This window comes from Filicampus tigris, chromosome 6 (assembly GCF_054856515.1).
Source record: "Filicampus tigris isolate MCC_2025a chromosome 6, RoL_Ftig_1.0, whole genome shotgun sequence".
NCBI lineage: Eukaryota > Metazoa > Chordata > Actinopteri > Syngnathiformes > Syngnathidae > Filicampus > Filicampus tigris.
The window spans coordinates 8,402,442-8,427,095 of NC_141222.1; the positions used below are offsets into that span (position 1 = coordinate 8,402,442).

General features: G+C 38.6%; 2 protein-coding genes across 11 annotated transcripts in view; both read left to right on the forward strand.

Annotated features, from left to right (window-relative positions):
• sclt1 (sodium channel and clathrin linker 1) overlaps positions 1 to 16,065 on the forward strand; it is a 32,750-nt gene extending 16,685 nt beyond the window's left edge. For 7 of the 8 annotated variants that reach the window (XM_086034280.1, XM_086034286.1, XM_086034278.1 and 4 more), the window contains 10 exons: positions 1,917 to 2,094; positions 5,104 to 5,202; positions 7,638 to 7,709; positions 7,836 to 7,910; positions 8,455 to 8,597; positions 9,623 to 9,815; positions 10,632 to 10,828; positions 11,258 to 11,336; positions 13,967 to 14,062; positions 15,465 to 16,065. In XM_086034280.1, coding sequence (XP_085890406.1) covers positions 1,917 to 2,094; positions 5,104 to 5,202; positions 7,638 to 7,709; positions 7,836 to 7,910; positions 8,455 to 8,597; positions 9,623 to 9,815; positions 10,632 to 10,828; positions 11,258 to 11,336; positions 13,967 to 14,062; positions 15,465 to 15,524 — 1,192 coding nt within the window. In that variant the 3' untranslated portion in view covers positions 15,525 to 16,065. The remainder of the gene's footprint in view (positions 1 to 1,916; positions 2,095 to 5,103; positions 5,203 to 7,637; positions 7,710 to 7,835; positions 7,911 to 8,454; positions 8,598 to 9,622; positions 9,816 to 10,631; positions 10,829 to 11,257; positions 11,337 to 13,966; positions 14,063 to 15,464) is intronic. The other variant, XM_086034281.1, reaches the window with a different exon arrangement.
• A 164-nt stretch (positions 16,066 to 16,229) lies between these two features.
• Positions 16,230 to 24,654, forward strand: part of dnah6 (dynein, axonemal, heavy chain 6) — a 67,212-nt gene continuing 58,787 nt past the window's right edge. The window contains exons 1-15 of one of the 3 annotated variants that reach the window (XM_086034276.1): positions 16,230 to 16,943; positions 18,143 to 18,207; positions 18,681 to 18,860; positions 19,352 to 19,708; positions 21,057 to 21,191; positions 21,753 to 21,831; positions 21,914 to 21,986; positions 22,073 to 22,259; positions 22,347 to 22,448; positions 22,545 to 22,652; positions 22,761 to 22,841; positions 22,916 to 23,036; positions 23,763 to 23,914; positions 24,044 to 24,196; positions 24,295 to 24,543. In XM_086034276.1, the coding sequence (XP_085890402.1) occupies positions 18,175 to 18,207; positions 18,681 to 18,860; positions 19,352 to 19,708; positions 21,057 to 21,191; positions 21,753 to 21,831; positions 21,914 to 21,986; positions 22,073 to 22,259; positions 22,347 to 22,448; positions 22,545 to 22,652; positions 22,761 to 22,841; positions 22,916 to 23,036; positions 23,763 to 23,914; positions 24,044 to 24,196; positions 24,295 to 24,543 (2,010 nt within the window). In that variant the 5' untranslated portion in view covers positions 16,230 to 16,943; positions 18,143 to 18,174. Of the gene's footprint in view, positions 16,944 to 17,360; positions 17,691 to 18,142; positions 18,208 to 18,680; positions 18,861 to 19,351; positions 19,709 to 21,056; positions 21,192 to 21,752; positions 21,832 to 21,913; positions 21,987 to 22,072; positions 22,260 to 22,346; positions 22,449 to 22,544; positions 22,653 to 22,760; positions 22,842 to 22,915; positions 23,037 to 23,762; positions 23,915 to 24,043; positions 24,197 to 24,294; positions 24,544 to 24,654 lie in introns of those variants that run through there. The other 2 variants (XM_086034275.1, XM_086034277.1) reach the window with 2 other exon arrangements.

The window sequence follows — 24,654 nt, forward strand, 5'->3', positions numbered from 1 at the left end:
AACTATTGTGCAGAACACTTTTATACTTTCACAGGCTGAAGTGGACAAGAGTAGTAATATGCATTTGCATTTTGGTGGCGATCGGTCGCCGTTTTAGACAACAGAACTGACAAAGCGAGCAATATTACCACGCCTGGCTCCCTCCCGTGACGTGGACAGCTGAGACCGAAAACATAACATAAGCCACGCCCCCAAAAGTGGCGGGGCAATTTGCCGTAAACCTAATCACAAAAAAAGCCCTTAAATCATTACAGAGTCTTTTGAGGTGGGCATTTTAGTACTGATGTCATTTTTACATGCAAACCTATTATATAGGTGTCAATGTGACGCTCATCCAAGTGTTCATTTAATTTTATGATTGATTGCATCAAAATATTTGACGCATTTAACGCATGCGCAGAATGACCGCCCATGCATAATCCCACTCAAAGGTGCACAGTGAGCAGCAGAGCGGGAGTATAAAGAAGCATTTCGAAAGAAGGGGGCAGCTTTAAATCTCAGAAATGTGAATAAATTGGTTTGCCTCAGCCACTGAGGATGAGTAGAGAAGAGGGCTGTCTTGTGTTAATAAAGTCAGTTTAAAGGAGGAACACACGATGTACTGATACCACCTACGCTGGCAGGGGTGTCAAACTCCAGTCCTCGGGGGCCGCCCTCCTGAATATCGTAGAGGTTTCCTTGTCCAACACACCAGATTCAAATGATCAGGATCAAGATCAGGCTCCTGCAGAACTTGCTGATGAGCTTATCATTTGAAATAGGTGTGTTGCAGCAGGAAGAGATGGAAAACAGGCAGGAAAGCGGCCCTCGAGGACCGGAGTTCAGCATCCCTGACCTACAGCATAGCACAGCATAAAATGAGCCAATCACATTCGTGTGCACTTTCAGGGACCACTCGGAAAACATAAACTCTGAGAATATTACAATGGCCACATATAAATGTGTACATTACATACGCACACACACACACACACACACACACTTTGTTTGCACACATTTGAAATATTTCTCACTATTCTGGGGTCCTTTTGCGTTTTTGTTTTTGTAGTGAATAAAAATACTGTCTACTAAAGGAAGAATGTTAATCATTTTAATTTAAAAATTTTAATTTTCATCTCATGAGGATTTGTTGTTGTAATAAAAAAATACATTACATATGAACAGTATGTTGAATGTATATATCCGTCTTGTGTCTTTTATCTTTCCATTCCAACAACAATTTACAGAAAAAATTGGCATATTTTGGAATGAGTTCGAATTGCGATTAATTACGATCCATTATTTTTTAAGCTGTGATTAAATCGATTCAAATTTGTAATCATTTGACGGCCCTAAAATAAATACATACATACGTAAATAAGGACTGGTCACTGATAGTGTGGTGGAACACACGCCCGAGTTGTGTGCGGGCAGCGTGGGATCGATTCCCGCTCAGTGGCGGTGTCTGTGTGTGCCCTGCGACTGGCTGGCGACCGGTTCGGGGTGTAGTCTGCCTTCGCCCGTTGACGGCAGGCCGTAGGCTCCAGCACCTCCCCCCGACCCTGTATAGCATAAGCGGTTTGGAAGATGACACATGACGTAAATAAGGTAGATCATTTGGACTTGGTCATTTTATAAGTAGCTTGCATGCTGAAAAAGTGCGGGCACCCCTTCACTACAATATATACGCCCCTACCCAGCGTGTTTTGGATGTCTCCCAGCTCCAACACACCTGCTTCAAATGATAAGATCATCAGCAAGCTTTGCAGAAGCCTGAGAACAATCCTGATTGTATGAATCAGGTGTGTTGGAGGAGGGAGACATCTCAAACAGGCTGGATAGGAGCTCTTGAGGACCTGACTTGGGCATATCCATTGATTGTAGAGGTAATTTGTGCAGTTCACCATCAATGTCATTTTTTTTTCACATTTGCTGAGGCTCAAAACGACATCCCAGGAGGCAGATGATGTTCGAGGAGAACAAACTATGTGGGAGCAAATGTCAGGGAACCTTAAGGCCCGCTGCGCTACCTTAGAACAGGAGAAGTACGATGCTCTGGACAAAGTTCGAGAGAGTGTACAGATGGCAGAGGAGGCGGTACTGCAGAAGAATGAGGTAATTTGTACTCTTTCATCGCCTCTCAGAATGTTGACATTGTATGTCCAGTCCCCTTCAAAGTCAAAGAACTGCAGGTCAATCCCCTTTGTTAATGTTGTATACTGAAAACATTTGGGTTTCCGATGAGAAGATGAATATCAGACAAAAGTTCAGAATTCCAGTTTTTGTTTCATGGTATTTACATCTAGATGGGATAAATAGCTCAGGACAGAGCTCCTTTGCTCTGAAGCCACAAGAAAGCAACAGTCTGGTGAAGTCAATGGGTTGCAGGCTTGATGCAGTTACTGAAAGTAAAGGTTATGCCATTAAATATTAAATATTCAGTTTAAGTTCATTTAATAATATCTGTTCGATCCCGGCTCCGGCCTCCCTGTGTGGAGTTTGCATGTTCTCCCAGTGCTTGCGTGGGTTTTCGCCGGTTTCCTCTCACATTCCAAAAATATACTTGGTAGGTTCATTGGACACTCTCAATTGCCCCTGGGTGTGTTTGGGAGTGTGAATGTTTGTTTGTCTCTGTGTGCCCTGCGATTGGCTGGTAACCAAAACAGGGTTTCCCCCGCCTACTGTCCGTTGACAGCTGGGATAGGCTCCAGCACTCCCGTGACCCTTGTGAGGATAAGCAGTATAGATAATGGATGAATGTTCAAATGCTTTTGCTCACTTGAAAAGTGGGTGGCTTCAAACGAAAGGTCCTCTGCCATGACTTTTTTAACGCATCTAGATGTAAATACAGTAGGGATGTAATGATATCCAAACATTACAATACGATATCATCACAATATTAACCTCACGATACAATATTCATACGATTATCATGATATTGTAGGGAGGTTGGCAATATTAAAAGAAATCTGACAATACTGTATAAAAACTTACGATATTGGAAAAAAAAACATTTTATATTGAAAAAAGAGGCACAATGTTGTATTTTTGTACATAATAACAGCATTGAGAAAGAAATAGTCTTGGCCAGTCCTTTTGTTGTCATGTTACTATTGGCTCAGTGACGCAAAGTATCATGGTCTATGCAGTTCACAATAACATCATGACATAGCGACAACAATATTGTCGCAATTTTAATATTGCGATATCACAACATCATTGCATCAATAATATTCAGTGAAATAAAAGATGGAATTCTGAACCTAAAAGTAAATGTTTCGAAATCAGTCAATATTGAAAAGAAGTTAGTGCAGCAAATTATTATTGTTGCATCACGCCCGGAAAACCCTGGCAACCCACTGGATTCATCTTGTCACCTCAGAGATTTTCCATGAACACAGGAGTTGGTCCCCTTCTCTCCATTTCCATGTGTTCTGTGTGCTAGCTACTTAACCCATTAAAGCCTAAAGCGCCTGGCTCAACAGCTCCCCAAAACCTAAGGTCGTCTTTGGAGTTACCCTTGAAAACCTGACGTTTTCCCAGAAATTCAACACCTAAAAAATAATTAATATCTCAGCCCCTGTAGCAGATAGAAACACAATTCCTAAAGAATTTGAGAGCTTAGGCACGTGGCTTGCACACAGGCCTGAGTTTATTAGTTACTGTTTCAATCAAAGATGTAAAAATAAAGTGTCAGTGTAAGAGAAGCCCTATTTTTAATTTTAAAAATCGAGTGGTAATTACCATCCTTTATTTTGTTACAAAGACGTCGATATTGTCATTGTCTACAAACATATATCTTAACCATATATCACGTTCGACTGGTTCTACTGGTTCAAAGTCCACAAGCGCATCGTCTATGTCACTGCTCATTTCAAAGCTCCCGCGATTGATGGCGTCAGCCATTATGACTCGAAATAATTCCAGAACATCCTCTGCGGGCTCATGACACCGTCACATGTATATTCTGATGCATTTCATTGGTTAAAGAACAAAAATTGGATAAAAAAAAAAGAAAATGACGTATATGCTCTCCAGGCTTTAAGGGTAGAAAGACGGTTATGCACTCCCATCCTTGAAAATTTCCCCACTGTGGGATCAATAAAGGCATTCTCATCTTAATGGGTTAATATGCCATTGCTGTTGCTTTTTTTATGATATTCTTTGTGTATGACAAATAGTCATTTTATGATTGTAACTATGCAAAGTACAAAGCATAGCTATGTTTGTGTATCATTCCAAGTACATATATGCATGCATATATTTGGGTGGAAATTTATTCTAGCTATTTTAATCAAACTTAATGAGTGGATTTAGCATAATTTTCTCCAGCTCAATCTAGAAAAGACAGAAGTGATAGTTTTTGGCCCCCAAAAATGAAAGGTCCAAGATCAGCGCTCACTTTAACTCTGTCATTGAAAGCTACTAATCAAGCCGGACGTCTTGCTGTAATTAATGACTCAGACCTGAATTTTAACACTTAAAAGCTATTACTAAATATGCCTGTTACCATCTGAAAAACATAGCCCAAATTAAGAGTTTTCTGTGTTGATACACCAAAAAAAAATCATGTTTATGCTTTTATTTTCAGTATTCTCGATTACTGTAATGGTGTCTTTACCTGTCTTAATAAATAAATAAATAAAAAATCAATAAGGCGGCTGATCCAAAATGCTGCCGCCAGTCCCGAACAAACACCAGGATACTGGACCACATCACACATGTCCTCAAATCACGACACTGGCTTCCAGTGAGTCAAAACGTAGATTTTCAAATCTTGCTGCTGGTCTATAAATCTCTAAATGTTGTTGGACCAAAATACATGTAAAATTTATTAGTACCCTATGACGCATTCAGACCCCTAATTTTTCTGGGACAGGTCTATTGCGTGTTCCCAGTACCAGAACCAAACAAAGTGAAGCAGCATTTAAGTTACTATGCTCCTCAAGTGTGGAACAAACCCCCCAAATATCCGAGATCTGCTCAAACTGTCTCTTCATTTAAATCAGGGCTGAAAATAATCAATCAATCCATCAATCAAAATATGCCATACAAATAAACTTGCCTTGCCTAGGAAAGTTTCAAACAATCTTCACATCAATGCTGTATGCTTTTTGTCCTTAGGCTCTGTTAAGAGAAAAGCAGATGATGGAGGAGCTTGAGAAGACAAAGAAGGTCATTCCACAGCTGATTGAGGATGCTGCTGTTCGCACCAGAAAAGAGGTAAGGGTATTTCTGAATGGTCACTGAACAAGCAAAACTACAATAGGATTCTTTGTGCTGATATGGCAGGGTTTTAGATTGATTTCACTGATACCAAGATCACACTAAAAGGTTGGAATGTATATTCAGATCCAATGATAACAATTTGGTCAAGGTTGCAAGAAAAGGTTGATGTCACAATTATGCAGCTAACTCTGAAAAAAGTTTACACTGGGATCATAAATGCTCGCAATCGTAGTAACAGAAAGGTCATAATACTTAACATAGTGTTACGACTAGTGTTGTTCCGATACCGATACTGGTATCGGCAAGTATCCCGATACCGCATTAAAATGCTGCTATCGGCATCGGCGAGTACTAACAATTGAAGCGCCGATGCTGGCTATTGACACTGGTATCATTCTTTGAATGCAGCGCGCATATTTGAGAGCCGCACATGGGAGGGAAAGAGAAGAGCCTTATCCAAATGCACATGCATGTTAATATCTAGCCCATGTCGCAATCTCACCCGCACGAAGAATTATGGAAATAGGCTGTTTATTCAACACACATATTCTGTGTGTATATGTTACAACATAGGGCAGTGCAATCGAAATTCAATTACATTTTCGATTATTACACTCCACGATTACAAAATTGGCATAATCGTAAAAAAACGATTATTAATACTAATTTGGAGTTGTTTTTAGCCATGCGAACACCAGTTACTCCGCCGCGCCGCCCTCTCCAGCTTGCTAGCTAACTAGCCAGCCAGCCAGCCCGCACCCCGAAAGTCACACTGCATACGCTCCTACTCAACGTTTTAACAGAGTAACAGACCTAAAAATGGCATAAGACCCGCCACAGAAAGGACTTGTAAACAAGCAAGGCAAATCGAAATCGCTTATTTGGTTACATTTTGGGTTCGCCGTGGAAGACGGTGAGCAAAGGCGTATAAAATGCCAGTTGTCTCTGCAGCCACCGGCAACGCGACGAATCTATTCAACCATCGTTTGGTTTACGATGATGTTATGATACACCAAAACAAGAAAACACAGAGTTAGATTTGGCGTCGTCCGCAACGCAAATCTCAGTCGTTGAATCATATACTATATGCAACCCCCACCCATCAACACCGGAGGGACACGAAAAGATAACAGAATCTATTGCCCGGACAAGCGTTCCAAATGTTTAGGGCACAGACTCCATTTCGCAATCGGCACGAGGGATTTATTTTAAATAACATATCTTATGCAAATATACACTACTTTTACTAGCACAAAAATAGATGCCATGCTAAAAATTATTACTGTGACATTTAAGTTACATTTCTTGTGTAGTCTATAATATGAAGTAAACATTTTTGTGTTTGTTTTTGTTTCAAATGGCTTCAAATGCAATTTGCAAACATATTATTGGTCATTATATTGTAATACAGTTTTTTAATGACCTACGTACTATAATTTAGAGGTATTGTATAGATTACGTACTAGTATGTAACAGTCAACATTTAAGTTAGTTTGACCCAATCAGCATATTAAATTTATAATTTATCAATAGCAAATTACTTAAATATTACTTTAAAAACAAAACAAAAAAGGCTCCAGACAAAGGTCTAAATGTATAGACATATCTGTTATTTTGTCAAAATTGGCATTTTAGTCCAAGCAGTTCACTGCTTTGGCAATTTATAAGTGCATAGCAAGTTAACTCCAATTCTCTGTTTGTTTATACAAGGAAACCATACTTTAATCGATAAATTTGCACTTTTTACATTTTTTCAAATAATTAATTTAATAAATATTGTTAGGTCCAAAATAAACTGAAATTATTATAGTGTTTCAAAGAATTTTGTGTTTAAACCTGTTCTTGTTTTGTAGCAAAAAATAATCGTTTGAATAATCGTGATTTCAATTATGACCAAAATAATCGTGATTAATATTTTTTTCATAATTGAGCAGCCCTATTATCACAGATACTTCACAATTGATGATTTAAGTATGAATAATTCTACATTCAAGTGAGTATGCAATTCTTGAGAATTACAAGAAAAATAGCGCTTATATTTTGATTTTTCAAATGGCAATTTATCGGTGCAGTTTCAGCATCGGCCGATACTGCACAGCCAGGTAGCGGAATCGGTATCGGGGCCCAAAAAGTGGTATCGGAACAACACTAGTTACAACTGTATGTAGAATTTCAACCACTGTAGGAACGTTTTTCTTCTGTCTAGTTTCATTGTGTTCAATCTGAAGTCTGCCCTGAATTTGATAGGACATCCACACTTTGTAATTAGTACTCAAATTTTCTTTAGTTTAGAATATTTTTAGTAGAATTAGGTCACAAACTGTGATACATTTTGTACAATACGATTTACTGTCTGAACTCTGCCCTTGAATTACAATCGTTCAGTATAATGCTTTATTGGAGCTGCATGATACATTTTTCTTAAACAGGTGGATAATATACGCAAGCAGTGCAATGTTGAACTCCGTCGTATGGCTGAGGAGCTGTCTTTATTGCAACTGGTAAGTGTCCTTCTCACAAACAGAAATATACTTCCAACTCACCTTGAATCCCCATTCACTCTTTACTACTCTGCTTAACCTACTACCTGATTGTTTTTTTTTGTTACTCTCCACACCTGTTTGCAGGAATGTGCAGAAAAAGAATCTCAGAATGAGAGGTCTAAGCGAGAGAGAAAAGCTTTAGAGGAGGAACTGGCAAAGGTATATTTGTAGGGATGTAACGATATCCAAACGTCACGATACGATATTATCACAGTATGCACCTCGCGATCTGATAATTATCAGGGTATTGTGGGGAGGTTTGGCGAAAAAAGAAAAAAAAAAAAGCTCATGATACTGTATAAAAACTTACAGTATTTTTTTTTTTTTAAATCTCATGATATTGGGGGGTGAAGCACAGTATTGTGTTTTTGAACATAACAGCACTGACATAGAAACAGGCTTGGCCAGACATTTTGTCATGTGTTCCTATTGGCTCAGTGGCGCAAAGTATCATGTTGTTCAGCTGAGGCAGGCGAAAAGTAGTCTTTTGTTTTTTTTACGCAGATGTGCTGCTTTTAATATTGTAGTGTTATATCACCATTGTCTTTACATCCATATATATTTGCACTGAAGATCATATTAAAGTCAGCACCACATTTCTTACTGTGTTTAATTATGCTTGTTGCCTTCATGAGCCATCATCATCATCATCAACCATGAGGTTGATGTTATTGTTTTTTTGTTTGTTTATTTTGTGATATAGTTGGTTAAGGAGGGTCGGGCAGAACCAGAGCTTGGGAAATTTGATGTCCTTCACCAGAGGTGTCTCAATGCAGAGAGGATGAAAGATGAAATAAGCATCACGTTACAGAGTACACAAAGCAAACTAAAAAAAATGGAAATGGGGTAAGTGGAATGAATACCTGAACGCTTCAGGCATTTGATCACAATTGTTAATAACTTCCTGTAAATTGCAGATCAGTTACTCAGACAGGATCATTCTGACCATGTAGTTTAGGGGTCACCAACCTTTTTGAAGCAGAGATACTTCTTGGGTACTGATTAATGCGAAGGACTACCAGTTTGATACACACTGGTCAATCTGAGATGGCTTTGTGTCCCTAAACGTATTTTTGATGGTGATTAAAAAAAAAATCTATTTCTTTTTTCTAGCACATTAGGTTTTTAGACATTTCTTGTTTTTAAGTTTGACCTGTAAAAGCTTGCACAATATGGATTTTACCATGTGTTTTATTTTATAGCTATGACGTTTCAGAAAAAAAAATCTACCTGTTGCTGAACCTAACCCTTAATCTATGAATATTACTAAATATGTTATATATATTTCATATTATATTTAGGATTATGAAAACCTGATGTGCTAGGGAAAAAACAAGGGCAGATTCGATTGCATCTCTGATTGAAAACATTTTGTCAAAAATTGTTGACCAGTGTGATTAACTCATTCACTGCCATTGATGAATTTACTTTTTCACAGTTCAGTCATTCAATCTCTGCAAATTATTTATATATTTTTTCAATGTATTTTTTCAAACAGAGTAAAAGAGGGTCTGAAAATGTCTGGCAGTGAATGAGTTTATGGTATTAATTTACGTGAAGACACTGATCATGTTAATTAGCTCTCACAATAATTAGGAGACGGATAAATATCAGTATGCAACACTTTTTTCTTCTGTAAATCTCTGCCAGTGTTCACGTTTTCAATTGATCACTTCTACAACATTTCTCGGAAATGACACTGTCCCATCTCTGGCGAGTGTTTTTTTTTTTTTAGAACAGCTCTGCGGGCTACTCATGAGGTCCTTGGGGCTACCTGGTGCCCACAGGCACTACATTGGTGACCCCTAATGTAGTTGTACAACAACTCTGGCCAATTATTCTCCCACATCATTCCATATTTCTATCTATAGCTACAATGAAGAATTGTCCCGTAGTCAGGAAGAAGTGCAGCGGCTGAAGGCTTATTTGGCTGCAGCAAGAGAAGACTGTGTCAAAATCAGTGACGAGCGACTCCAACTACAGCAGGAGAACTTTCAGATACGCCGGGAAATGGATGAACTGCGCAAGGCCTCCATGCTTGTCCAAAAGAAGGCCAAACAACAAGTAAGGGGAAAAAAAGAAAAGGCGCATAGGTTACAACACCAGTGCGGCCAGTTGATCATGGCCGACTGGTAGACCGTGGACTGGCCCAAGTCAACCGCGAGGGGTGTAGGTGTTTTTGAATGTGTGTGCGCGTTGTTATTATTCTATATTTTGTCTTGGTGTACAGCACAGCCTATACTCCCTATCAGTCTCATTTTCCAAAAAGTTACTTAAAAAAAAGAAGAATGGAAAAAAATCAATCACCTTGAACTAGGGATGTCACAATATCCAAATGTCACGATGTGAACCTCACTGTACAATAATTATCACAATATTGTGGAGGGTTTGACGACATATAAAGCGCTTACGATACTGTATAAAATCTCACGATATTGTTAAGAAAAAGGAGCTTGAAAAACTGACAATATTCTGGTTTTGTACATTTAAAAAAAACGGGTTTTTTTTTAAACTAACGATAACTTGACGATATTCTACAAAAAAAAAAAAGAAAATCTGCACTTGCTTCACAGAACAATTATCGATATGCAGTGTTTGTAAACAACATTTCTTGTTTATATTTTAAAATTGCAGATTGTGGAAGCAACATTGACGATAATATCGAAGATGATATATATCGGCCACCGCTAGTACGATTAGTTACTGCAGGCTGGAAAAGCTGTGTGGGTTTGCGACGGTGACACGTCGATTGTGGGAGGTTGGCTGTTTGAAAAGTAGATGCTGGGACACCACTGGGCTACAAAAAAAAGTATGCCCTTGAATTGAGGGGAATAATGACATTTTGTACCCAACTTCTACTACTGCGCTGTCTTTTTCCAGGTGTCACAGATGGAACAAGAGTACAGCCTGAAACAGAAGACTCTCAGTGCACAGATGAGTGACCTGGAGGAGAGCAGTCGTAACTCAAGTGCTGATCTGATGCGCCTTCTCACTGCACAGAACAAAAGTATTCAGCGCTGGAAAGACGAGGGAAAGAACATGGCCCAAGCTTTTGAAATTAAAATGAAAAATCTGAAGTAAGAACTGATGATTGAAGTATTTTAAGGATCTTAGTACAGCTTCTCCATGCCAGGCGCTTTAATCAAAAACTGTAGAATTGAGGCCTGACTACTAATATAGATTCTAGTAGTTACATCTAGGGCTCTATAATATATACATATAAAAAAACAATACTTTTAATCATGATATTGCATATTGCAATGGCGTGCAATAAATTAATACTTGGAATATGGAATTGTATGCTTTTACCTGACTTTGACCAATCGGATGCAACCTTAATGCGTATCGCCATCAAATAAGAGAACAGTTACAGTATCAAGGGGTATTACCAACCATAAATAAATAATAAATAACATTAATTTTGCTGCGTGTAAAAATGAAAGTATTTCTGTCATTTTTTTTAGGTACTTCTGTGAGGTGTCTTGACAGCTTCTTTTGTCTTTCAGGGCGGAGCTGAATCAACACAAGCAGCGGTCACATGAGTTAGAGCTCCAGCTCGGAAATAATCTCAAAATTATTGGAGAGGTGTGTGCAACACACAAATAATGTTCATTTGGAGTCAAGAGTATCACGTCTTAGGATAGCCTTTAACTCACTCACTGCCATTGACGAATTTACTTGTTTTTTCACAGTCCAGCCATTCAATCCCAGGAATTTATTTTTTTTTCAAATTTTTTTAAACGTTCGGATAAAAGAGGCATCTCAAAATGTCTGGCAGTGAATGAGATAAACACAGTGTAATGTATGACTTTCATTTTTTTTTGCTGTCAACCATGGCTAAAACTATTTTAAGCATACTTTTATGACACCACCCACCCAGATTCCTAATTAGGCCCATAGCAACGCACTTAAGAACGAAAATGCAAATGTTCGGTAATCTCTGGTAATCTTCGGCGAGAGTTATTTCTTCATTTTTTATCTAATGTTTAATTACTTAGAGTTCATTTGCCATTGTCTGAAATTACTTCACAGTAGGTTTTTAAGTTGGTCCATCTTCAAGATTTTACTAGTTGTATGATATGCTCTCTGGCCTCAGGAATAACACGCATCCAGAAAGTATTCACAGCTGGCGCTGTTCCGATCTCTTTTCAAATGATCAGGGATGGGGGCAAAAAGATTGTTTTTCTACGTTCTCTGAAAATTTAGTCCGACCAAATAGTCCAAAACTATAAATGTTTTGTTAAATGGAGCAGTAATAACATGTTTTTTTTTTTGTTTTTTTTTTTCCGGGGGTTTGGGGGGTAGCAGTCAGAATGTCAGTAACAGCCATATACACACACACACGTTTTTATGAAGCGTCCAGCACATCCATATGTATGTATTGTGCTTAATGTTAACATTCAATTAGTATACATGTCATGGCTATAATTCATGTATTTGCTAATTATGCTAAAAACATATGAAGAGTTCTAGTACAAAAAAAACAATGACCTAAAATAGGTTGTCTGAGATTGACCAATACACATTTTGACTTGTTCACTATGTGTATCATCAAATTTAAAGATAGAAAAAGAAAATGGAACTCAATTTTATTTTGAGTCTTACAATTGCAACAAAAAAAGCAATTGGCACTGATTTGGTGGATTAAACCATGTCATATGAATATAAATAGTGTATATATAATTACATAACATATATATCTTTATCTATATACACATTTCTATATTATTTGAGACCGTTTTTATGTGTATTTATTTATTTTTTTTCATGTATTGCCAAGGTATCGTATCGAAAATCTGTATCGGTAGATCCTTAACACCAAAGACTTTAACTCAAACTCAGGTTTCAAAAAAGTGTGATCGGGAAATCCCTATTCAAGCATTTCACTTTTTGCACATTTTGTTGATACAGCCACATTCCAAAATTGAATAAATTCATTTGTTCCTCAAAATTCTACACACAACACCTGAGAAAGACAACATGGAAAAAAGTTTTGGGGAAATTTTTGCTAATGTATTTAGGAAAAAAAAAAAAAAAAAAAAGGCCACATGTACTATCAACAACGTTTGCCCAAAAAATTGGGCTCATGTGCATCATGTTTCCTCTGATCATCCTTGAGAGGTTTCTACAGCTTAATTAGAGTCCACCTGTGCTAAATTCAGTTGATTGGACATGATTTGGAAAGGCACATAGGCCTACGTGTCTACCGTGTATATGGTCACACTCATGACAGTACATGTCAGAGCACACACCAAGCATGAAGTCAAAGGTATTTTCTGTAAACCTCCAAAACAGGATTGTCCTGAGTCACAAATCTGGCGAAGGGTACAGAAAAAAAAAATTGGGACTTTGAAGGTTCCAATGAAGACATTGACCTCCATCTTATGTAAATGGAAGAAATTTAACTCTTGGTCATGAATGCCAGGCGTCATGTTCGGAGGAAACCAGGCACCGCTCATTACCGGACCAATACCATGTCTACAGTCAAGCATGGTGTTGGCAGCGTCATGCTGTGGCGATGTTTTTCAGCCGTAGCAACTGAGACTAACTAGTCATTACTGAAAGTTGAATGCAGCAATGTAATGCAACACCCTGGATGAAAACTTGCTCCAGAGTGCTTTGGACCTCAGACTGGTGCGAATATTTGACGTCCAACTGGATAACAGCGCACAGCCAAGGCAACAAAGGAGTGGCTTCAGGCTTCAGAATTTCTCTGGCGAGATCTGAAAATAGCTGTGCACCGACGCTCCCCATCCAACCTGATGGAGCTTGAGAGGTGCTGCTAATAGGAATGGGCAAAACTGCCTTTGCAAAGACTGCTGTGCCAAATTTATAGCATCATATTCAAAAAGATTTGAGGCTGTAATTACTCCCAAAAGTGTATCAACAAAAGTACCGAGCAAAGGCTGTGAATACCTATGCACATATGAAGTCTTATTATTTTTATTTTTAATAAATTGTAGGAATATTATAAAAAAAATATTTCACTTTGTCTTAATGGGGTGTTGTATGTAGGATTTGGGGGAGAACAAAAATCAATTCCATTTTGGGATAAGGCTGTAACAACAAAATGAGGAAAAAGTTCATGCTGTGAATATTTTCTGGATGCGCTCTGGGTACACTTATACAAATACAATCGAAGGAGGTCCAAGAGCAGGATACCAAATTTCCATTGTCTCCATGTAAATGTAGTGTGTTGTATTGTCTTTGTGTAGTATGAGAGACAGCTCGCAGAATATCAAGAGAAGGCCAGTCGCCTCCAGAGACGACTGACTGATGTTGAGCAACGTGCAACTACTGCTTCACAACAGGTACAATCAAGGGTGTAGCCAGAAATTTTTCAGTGGGGTGGCCAAGGTGGCACAACACTTCAGTCAGGGTGGCCTTGCGTGTGTGCGTGCAGCATTCTTTATGATACCATCCACAGTAAGGGTTTCATAAAAAAAATTCTCACACATCCAGAACAATGCCCATCACACTCCTAATCAAGCAGGAACACATCAAAATTAAAAGCAATGTTTTGCTGTGCTTAATTCACTAGAAAATGCCATTTTATTTGCAGTTGCTTTTTTTTATAGTCTACTTCAAGGCTCATTCATCCAAATGATCTAAAAATCAGAGGGACACAAAAATCGCAATATTCTTCACAATTCTTAATGATGCTTTTTGTTAAGGTTTGTTCCTGCTTGTATTATGAGTGTGTGTCCAAATGTGGTATATGTGTGTATTTTAATTCAGGAAATCATGACTGCGCCTGATAAACAAGGCCTTTGCAGCCATGTTTGCTTGCTGTGGTGTGAAAGTAATCATTTTGATTGACGCCGACCGTAAGAATTGAATGTCCTTAAAGAGGGAAGTCAATCCAAATACTTTTTTTTTTCCAGAATATGTTCTGTGCAGGCGCACTAGTTTAGACAAGGCATTCTGATTGATATTGCGTTTGTGGAATGAGAGTTAATCCACCCGCTTTTAGCCATCTCAGAGGGCTGCCATTTTGTCACTTCTGTCGACTGAAAATAACATCACGGTGTCTCAGTGGTCAGATAATGACCAATCAGGGCTCAGCTTCAGAAAACAGGTGAGCTGTGATTGGTCGTTGCTTGAGCCCTGAGACACTGTGATGTCATTTATTAGTTGACAGAAGTGACAAAATGGCCAGAGATGGCTAAAAACGGGTGGAATAACTCTCATTCCACAAACGCAATATTTATCAGAATACCTTGTTTCAGCTAGTGGGCCTGCATAGAACATATTCTTGAAAAAAAAAAAGTTTGGGTTCCCTTTAAGACATTCTAGAGTTTGCATTCAGATCAATTGCACATGTATTTTAATTTGCAGACAATATTTAAAAAAAACCAAAACATGTGGCAGAGTATCAAGGGGTGGAAGAATACTGCATACATGTGAAAATTGTAGAAAAATCACACATCCAAAATTTCCCCCAGATATAGCCTTGTGGGGTGGGTGGTAGGTTATGGGGCAGAGAGTGAGAAGGGTGGCCACCATGTAGCTCCGCCTCTTGGTACAACTAATGTTAAGCACACGGTAGTCATGGTGTCATAGTGTGGTACTCAAACCTTAGCCTCACCACTACTTCTTGAATACTGTGATTGTGCAGGTAAGAATGAATGGTGGCCTACATGTGTGTCCTTGTTTTTGATTCTGATGTGATTATGTACAAATAGTAACGGATTTTATCTGTTCCTCCCACAGATTACAGTTATGGCATCCAAGCAAAGAAAAACATACTTTTGTGAGCCAAAGCATGAGTAACGACACTTTAGATAGATTTATTGGATCCGAAGTAAAAATGTTGTTCTTCTCCTGATCCCAATCTTACACAAATAGTATGTGCAGTATGTCTTGACACAACATCAACATATGCACATCAATGGGTAATAGATAACACAACAGACACCAATTTATAATTCACGTGGTTTTTAATGAAGTTTATCATGTCTGTATACATACTGTAAATGTATTTTCGGGCATTCAAGCTTGCAATATGAAACAGTTCAGAGGGAAAAGTGTCTAAATGGCGCTGAGGTTGTGTTATTAGTTCTTTACATCTGTTTAATAGCAAGTCTGCTAGTTTTTATACAAACCTAATATTTTATATACAGTAATATAGTGTCAGTGGAAAACAAGATGCACTGGTTTATTTGTATCGAATGTTGTTGCCATTGTTGGGTCTGTTATTTCTTTGTGTGAGTGCGACTTTTTATCTGCAGTATTTATTTCCATGTATTAAATTGATGTTTTGTATTAATTTTTTCAGAAACGTTCTAATTAAACAATGGACAAAATGAACACATTCATAATGTCACTGAAATCCTCATTTTAGAATGGTCAGTATCTCTTTTTGGATGGGTGAAAGAAGTTTTATTTATTTCATCGAGATTGGATCAAGTTTGTTGACGAAGAGGATCAAAAACATTTAAATGGCCATCAATTATACGCAGATTTTTGCTCTTCACAAGTCGTCCCGGTTTCTATCCCCTGCGAATAGCAGGGGGTCCTCCGACTGTATATGTGCTTGAGTATTTATTTTTCTGACAACTATATACCTTTACTCCCTTCATTTGAAAACAGTTATCAGTACTGCATATTCCTTACTTTGTCAAAATAGGCTTGTTATTTCTTTCAGCCTCCCCAGATAATGTGATGTAAAAAATAAAAAAAAAAGACTCCCAGCAGCAATATGAGGCATCTTCACCGATCGCTCACATCCAATATGGTGGCAGTGATGCTGACACAATCCCGTCCATGTTTGTTGCTATTTACATATGAAGTTAATGATGGAAAAAAAAACAAGATATTCCCCATCCTCGGCTTGCACCAGTTTCTGGTGTAAAAAGGTTGTCCGACAATGTGATGGAATGGATTAAATTACTTGCTGTAATTACTGTAATTTTTATTTCTGTATTCATTTATTTTTAACTATAAGTACCATAACTCGAAGTACTGTACAGAGAGGGGGTATATTTTATGCATTTGGCAAAATGTCTTTACAAGTGGCCAAAGATTGGGAAGGGTCTCTTGCTCATATATTTATTACGGCCATTGTAAGGTTGTTTGTCTGCAATGCATGTTGGGAAAACCTTATGTTGCCAGGAGACTGGAAACGTGAGCTGCTGGTAAAACGCTGACGCGATACTTGACGATGTTATATACGTATTCTGGAATGTAAAGGTAGGCATGATTACTTATATAATGCCACGTACGATAAACAGTGCTCACAATAAGTTTGTGATTTAAATGTACATTTGTATGCCGTATGTTTATTGACATTGAAATTAATAAATCGTTGAACACTATTTTAAGTTCTTAATTTAAAAAAAAAAAAAAAACACCAACTCCTTGCCAATATAGCTTTGCGTCCCCCGCAAAAATATTTGTTTATATGTTTGACTATGGACATTTTCTCTAGTGGAAGCGTTTTATTTGTGACTTTCATGTCACCATGACAACAAATCATAAATAACGCATTTTGAATATTCCAAACTGCGACTCTTCACATGCAGGCATTAACTCATATAAAAAATAAACAAATAAACTGAAACCGTTGCTTGGCTTCAACTACGCAGTGGAAAGCTAAATTCGGCCACAGTCGTCAGAGGCTTCCACTCGCCAGCGTCCGCGTAACTTTCTTTTGTTTTAGGTCACTGGCGTGTTATCTGCGCGTGTAGCATTCCATGACTGATGTCAGTGTTATGTGCAACTCTGACGTATGCGCAATCCAACACTTGTGTGCACAATTTTGATATTGCACAACATTTGCGACGTGGTGGATTAATTATGAATTGAAAACAAAGAGCTATGTGAGTTACATAATGCTATCCTGCAATCAGTCAGTATTGCGTTAGGACTTTTTACCGAAGATGGCATCTACATCAAAATGTTCCTCGTCTGGACATAGCGGGGAGGATGATTGCATGGGTAACACACCGAAGTCTTTATTGGATGCACATGTGCATTTACTATAGATTCAGAACTGTGTTTATAGTTAGGCTTTTTCAAAGACAGTAAATTTCAATTTCGACCCTAGCAGAAAGGTATACATTTGCACAGTGTGGTTATTTGGTTCAGGGTTAGCATATCGGCATACCCCCTATGTAAAATGTCCACAATAACATATTGCTTAATGAATGCAACAACAAAAAAATAGATGATTATAGCGTTTTTCCCCCAATACAGCAACCTACTCATATTGCACATACTGTATGTGTACTTAATGAGAGTACAAGTGGGTTTTTTTAAACTGTGCTTTTAGTGTCATGTTGCTTGTCTTGACTGTGATTACATGACAAACAAGTAGGATTTCAGTATTTTCTGATTCTGACACTAAGCATCAATAATATATCTCATGCCCACTTGACATCTTATTCCAGAGCTTGAGCTCCCACAGCAGCAAAGCCCCATCATGTTACCTCCACTCCATGATAAAGGCACACAGGTATGAGCAAGCAGATATAATGAGTCAACTGAAACTAGATTAACATTTCCACTGAGCATTGATTCCATTTCATTCATTTCAATGATTGTAATGTTTATGGAGGCATGGTGGCCCGAGTGGTTTGCACATCTGCCTCAGAGGTTGCGGATTCAAATCTGGGCTCTCTTTGCTTTCCTCCCATATTTTAAAAACATGCATGAAGATTAATTGAAGACTCTAGTCTAAATTGTCCATGGGTATGAATATGACTGTAAATTGTGCCCCATGATGGTCTGGCAACCAGTCCATGATGTGTCCCGCCCCTTGCCCAAAGTCATCCGGGAGAAACTCCAGTTTACCCATGACTCTAGGGAGGATAAGCAGCACAGAGATGGATTGATTTAAATTTTATGTTGGTCCTGTCTCAGTCTTGCTGTTGTTATGCATATTATTGTTTGCTGATGTCTTTTTTTTTCTTCTTTCCCATAATCTAGGCTCTTTTGAAGAGACGTTTTAAACGGAAATTGCCAGTTGAAGAGCACCTAAGATCCCAAGAAAAGAGGTATTTCCCAGGCTGGCATACTCAGGCGCCGTTATCGCAAGAAAAGGAGCCACCGCAGAGGCGCAGCGTGCCAACGCATGTAAAACTGCCTCCACTGCAAACTCGCACCAAGGTCAGTGTGAGGTAGAAGATGATAAACAATCACATGAACCACTTGTGACAGAGATCCCTCAAAATTTCCGCATCAGAGTAAGAGTAGTAGATTTGGCATTGGTCCACCTTGGCCTTTTGCACTGGCTGATGTTGCTGCAACTACACTGTGAGCTTTCGCAACAATGAATTGTGTGAGAAAATATTTCCTGGTTTGCTTTCATCACTACAGGGTGGCAGAAATGAGGTTTAAGGTAAAACTTCACACACCTGTCCCAGTGTTGGCAACTTCCTTTACACAAAGGAATCATCCTGCCTGTTAATAGCTGCAATACTACTACTAATGGCAAATTCCATATCAGAGCCCATAAGAAATGCCAGGGTTTGCTACTTTTTTGGGGGTCTTATATTATTTAGAAAAAAGCTAAATTTATTAGAAGCTAAATAACACAAGTTAACCAGGGGTGCCAATAATAACAGAGGGAAATGTATGTGTTCTCTTCACTCTTCTAGCATCAGCCCTCCCTAAATGAAGCATCAGTCTCTTATCCTACAAAAAGACCTTTTTCCCTTAAGAACGACGCAAACCTGGAAACACCCTCTGAAGTCCGAATTTTTGAGCACAGCAAAGATGACTACACGATGGTTAGCAAAGACGGCGTATTGTCGACTTGTCGGGAAACCTTTGACTTTGTAAGCCTTGAGCGGTTTGAAGAGGAATATCAACTCCACCGCAAGCTGGTTCTCATCCCCTTCTTTGCTCGCTTCAAATTATTCAAACCTTTCTATATCTGGCATAAAAAAGTATGTGCCAAGAAGATACACGTGGCTCAAGAGGCTCTCAAAGAGAATTTGTTCTTGATCAATCCGGTAAGTTGAGAAAATCTCTCTTCTCTGCCTAGCTGGCTGGGAAAATTCAGTAGCAAGAAAAATAATGTGATCCTTTTTTAATTTAATGGCTCTTGATGAATACATTTGTCATAAATAGTGATTTGAGTATTTGGTTTATTATGTTTGTATTATTGTTAATGTTTCATCTCGTGTTCTGTAAAGTGCTTTGTCACAGCTGCAGCTGTTGAAAAAGCGCTATATAAATAAAGGTGAGTTGAATTGAGAAAATGACGGCAACAAAAACAAATCCCATTTTTCTTGTGGAAAAAGTAAATGAACCCTTGAGTTTATGCCATAAAATCAAAGCTAATTTGAGTCAAGTTTTACCATACATGGCGTGAGATTCACATTGTGGACGCCAGCTACTTAGACTGATAAAAAACCCACAAATGTTTAAAGTTTACTCTGATGAAGAAGAGCAGGCTTATGTAAGCCATGCATAGGTAAAAAAAAAAAAAAAAAAAAAACTTTCAGAGTATCTTAGGGCAAGAATTGCATCAAGTTGTCAAGGTTTCAGTCATTGCAAAGACTTGAAGGGAAATAAGGATAAGAATAAGAAGGCCTTTATTGATCACACAGTGGGGAAATTTTTATCGTTACAGCAGCAAAGGTATAGTTCACACAGAGACGGCGGCATAATGTAGCCGTAGAAAAGTCAACCCAAACATTTTCTTGACAATATGTCATTTGACTTCACTAGATTAAACATTGCATTCTGATTAATACTGTGTTTGTGGAATATGAGTTAAGCAGTGAAATCCACCCATTTTAAGCCATCTGAGGGGGCGGCCATTTTGCCACTTTCTGGAGACTGAAAATGACATCACAGTTGCACAGGGCTCTGGTTACGACTCATCACGGCGCACCTGTTTTCTGAAGCTGAACCATGATTGGACGTTATCTGAGCCCTGAGTATTGGTGATGTCATTTTCAGTTGATGGACAAATATGGGTGCATTTTACTGCTTAACTCATATTCCACAAACGTAAAAATAATCAGAAGGCCATGTTTCGACTAGTGGGGCTGCATAGAACCTAATATTGTAAAGACAATTTTCCGGTTGACTTCCACTTTAAGAAATTGATCATAATTTTTAAACAAGCTTTTCCACTAGCTCTATGAAAGATAAACCAGAAAAAAACTACCTAATTTTTTACACATTGTATTTGTCAATTGCTTTGGCTTACATGAACATCAGATCACAATGTATGACAAATCTATTCAGGAAACCATCAATCTTGTCACTCTATTCCAAGATGTTTAGAAATGTATTCTCTTTGGACTGGTTTTAAATAATATAGTGAAACTTTGTCCTGTGTCTCTTCAGGATCTAAGCACAGCACTGTCAGATGTTTGGAAAATGTGTTATCAAATCAGAACAACCAACTTGTGTCATATTGAGACAAAGTACACCTATACTCTGCAGGAATTTCATGAAGCTCAGAACACACAAGTAGAAGAGGTACAATTGCTTTTTTCCTAAAAACACCAATGTTGAAATCTTTAAATAGGAAGTCAAACCAAACATTTTTTTCAAGGTTATGTTCGATGCAAGCCCACTAGTTGAAATAAGGCATTCTGATAAATATTGTGTTTGTGGAATAAGAGTTAATCCACCTGTTTTTGCCATCTCAGGGGGCAGCCATTTTGTCACTTCTGTTGACTAAAAATGACATCACAGTGCCTCAGGGCTCAGGCAACAACCAATCACAGATCACCTGTTTTCCGAAGCTCAGCCATGATTGGTCGTTACCTGAGCCCTGAATAGTCGTGATGTCATTTTCAGTCGACAGAAGTGACAAAATGGCCGCCCACTGAGATGGCTAAAAACGGGGTGGAATTTGCTGCTTAACTCATATTCCTCAAACCCAATATTAATCAGAATGCCGTGTTCCAACGAGTGGGACTGCTGGGAACATATTCTTGAAAAAAATATGTCTGGGTTGATTTCCCTTCAGGTGACTAATATCATTTTTTGTTGTCTTTCACATTATCTTCGACCTTAATTGTTTGCTTTAATTAGGCACTGAGTGACCTGCAAAACTTCCAAGACCTGGTAAAGGAAGTGACACTGTGTTCCTGTAGCAGCTTCCTGTCAGATCGTGTGTGCATTTTTATTGTCTTGACATTTTTGTGCCCAAATTAATAGAGATGTTCTTTTAGCCATTTATCTGTTTGTTACAGATAGCGACAAGCTGAGTGAAATCCAAATTCTATTGGGGATTAACAAGGGCTTCTTCTGTCACCGCCTGAACTGGTAGGCTTTCTTGTTTCTCGATTTTGTTTCCCGTAAATGTTTCGCATGAACTCAGTCGCTCCCTCCTGCATCTCACACCCACACAGCTTCATCCGACTTGTTGACTATTTGGTGGTCAACACCCTGCACACATTGTTTGTGAGCGCAGTGGACAAGCTTCTGGCTGCGTTCAAAGAGCAGGTTAGTCAAACCCCCAGCCATGATATCATTCAAACCTGGGGCCAGCAGCTGGAGACTGACGCCAACCCGACTGAGGAAAAGGTGGATCGAAAGGTAGGCCGTTGCCTCTGTACCACGACTTCTTCTATTTTTTATTCTACATACCTTAGTAAAAGGTTTGCTACATGCGTGTCTTAACAGGCCACGGAGTCAGAATCTTCCCAGAGTAAACCAATGTTGATGAGTGAACTTGTGCTAGACACAACCGCCCTGTCCTACAGACCCTCTGAGCAGAACTTTCAGGTTAAAGAAAGATTGCTTCAGCAACCTTTTGATACCAGTTGAAACTAAACCAAACTTAGCACAGCAAATGTATTTTTTTTTTCATTTTTCCAATAGGAGACTGTTGCAGAGATCATTGGGAAGTTCCAGAAGACCGTGTTGTCCGTTGAAACACTAACAGCTGATCCAGATTTCATTTTACTGTTAAGTCACGAGTCTTTTCAGGTAGACAAATAACACTCGCTGTGTTTATTAGCTGTAATTACACTGTCTCTATTTTGTATGTATGATAGATACAAGTCTGTAATTTAATTTGTGTGTGATAACTTTAAGAGCCAGTATAGAGATGCTCCCAGTTTGGAATCGGTCATTGAAAACGATGGATACATTCAAAGTATCTGTCAAAAAATCAAGGTCAGTTCCACTTGCCATTAGTTCCTGTTGGAATTAACACTCCAGATGACACAATGTGTGTGTTTTCCCCGCAGGAGTCACTGCAGTTCACATTTGAAGCTGCACAAGTGTGCTCACGCATGTTTGAGCGTTTTCAGCTGTTTTACAAGGAGAACGAAAGTCTAGATTTAAATGCTCTTCGACAGCAAGATCACGGTACGGCCTTCCTATAAATCGTTGCTGTCCTGTGAAAAACACTTGCATCCATTTTTTTTCAATTTTCTTATTTTTACATAAATGTTGGTTCCGCATTACAGACATCGCATTAACGTGGAAATTAAAAACATTTCAAATTGGACATACCTGTAAGTGTTTTTCACAGGACAGTGACGATATAGTACATGATTATCCGTTGTCATAAGAAGTGATTAATGCTGGAGCCTGACACACGTTGAGAAGTTTAAATCTTAGGCTCAGACCTTTTCAAGACTTTCTTTTACTGTTCACTATACTTTGTTGAACAGGTTTGTATTGATGTAACGTAACAAAAAGTTTGTGATATTGCAATATTAAAACTGCCACAATATTGTCATCTCATCTCACGATATCAAAAGCAGCATATCTCTGTCAAAAACAAAACATTACCATTTGCCCGGTTCAGCATTGAGAGCTACATAGACAATGATACTTTGCTGAGCGAAAAGGAGCACCTGACAACTGGCCAAGACTATTTCATTTTGTTTTGTCGCTGCTGTTATTATGTCAAAAACACAAGCTTTGTTGAGTTTTTTTTTTTTTTTTTTTCCAATATCATAAGTTTTTTTTAATAAGATATCATGAGCTCACTAACCACCCCTCAATATCGTGATAATTATCGTATCATGAGGTTCACATCGTGATAATATTGTATCGTAATGTTTGGATATCGTTATTTCCCAAAAGGTTTGGAGTTTTTCAGAACATCGCTGGACTTGTACCACAATGAACATGAAGAAGCTGTTGCTCTCCAGCCACAGAGACATCTTGGCCTCCTCCTTGTGGACAAAACCGAGATGAAAGAGAAACTCATCTCTTCCCCCCTCCGCTGTCTCAAGGTCAGATCGGTGCACAATCACACTGAGCACGCAAACACAAGGAAAGTGCCCATGCAAGCGTACAATACTCCTTTAACTGTGGGTGAATAGGGCAATGGCGGAATAGTAACTTTCTGCTCTCTTTTATAGGTCATTAATGAGATACTGACACAGCAGGCTAAGCGGAAGCTCAAAGCTGTCATGGCGGAAGCTGGTGAAGCTCAATTTAAGCTAGAACTCAGCCCCACTACTACAACCGAGTTAGCCAGCTACCTCACTTTCCTAGATGAGATACCTGATAGGGTAAGATTTGTTCATGTGTAAATGTTAATTCATGTCTCACCGGAAAATAGAAACTTAAAGAGCTCTCTTGTCATATGCTTTACTTTTTCTGGACGCAGATGAAAGTGCTGGAGCAGGAACAGGAGACGGTGTGTCAGATGTACAATCTGATCAACATGTCCTCACTTCCCGTCACAGCTGACGATGTGGCCTTTGCCTCCATGGAGCCTTACATGAACTCATTACACAACATGATCAATGATGCAATGTTTGACAGGTACAAAATGATGGACAAGTTTTCCAAGTCTTTGCAGGTGGACATAAAAAATTTGAACCAAAAAGTCAAGAAAATCAAGGAAAAATCACAGGTATAGTGAGAAATTACAGATTGTCTTAAATTCTATAAACAAGAGTAAAGTTTCTATGAGTTGGTTGCCAAGTTGGGATAGGATTTCCTGATGCGTTTATGTCATGGATGT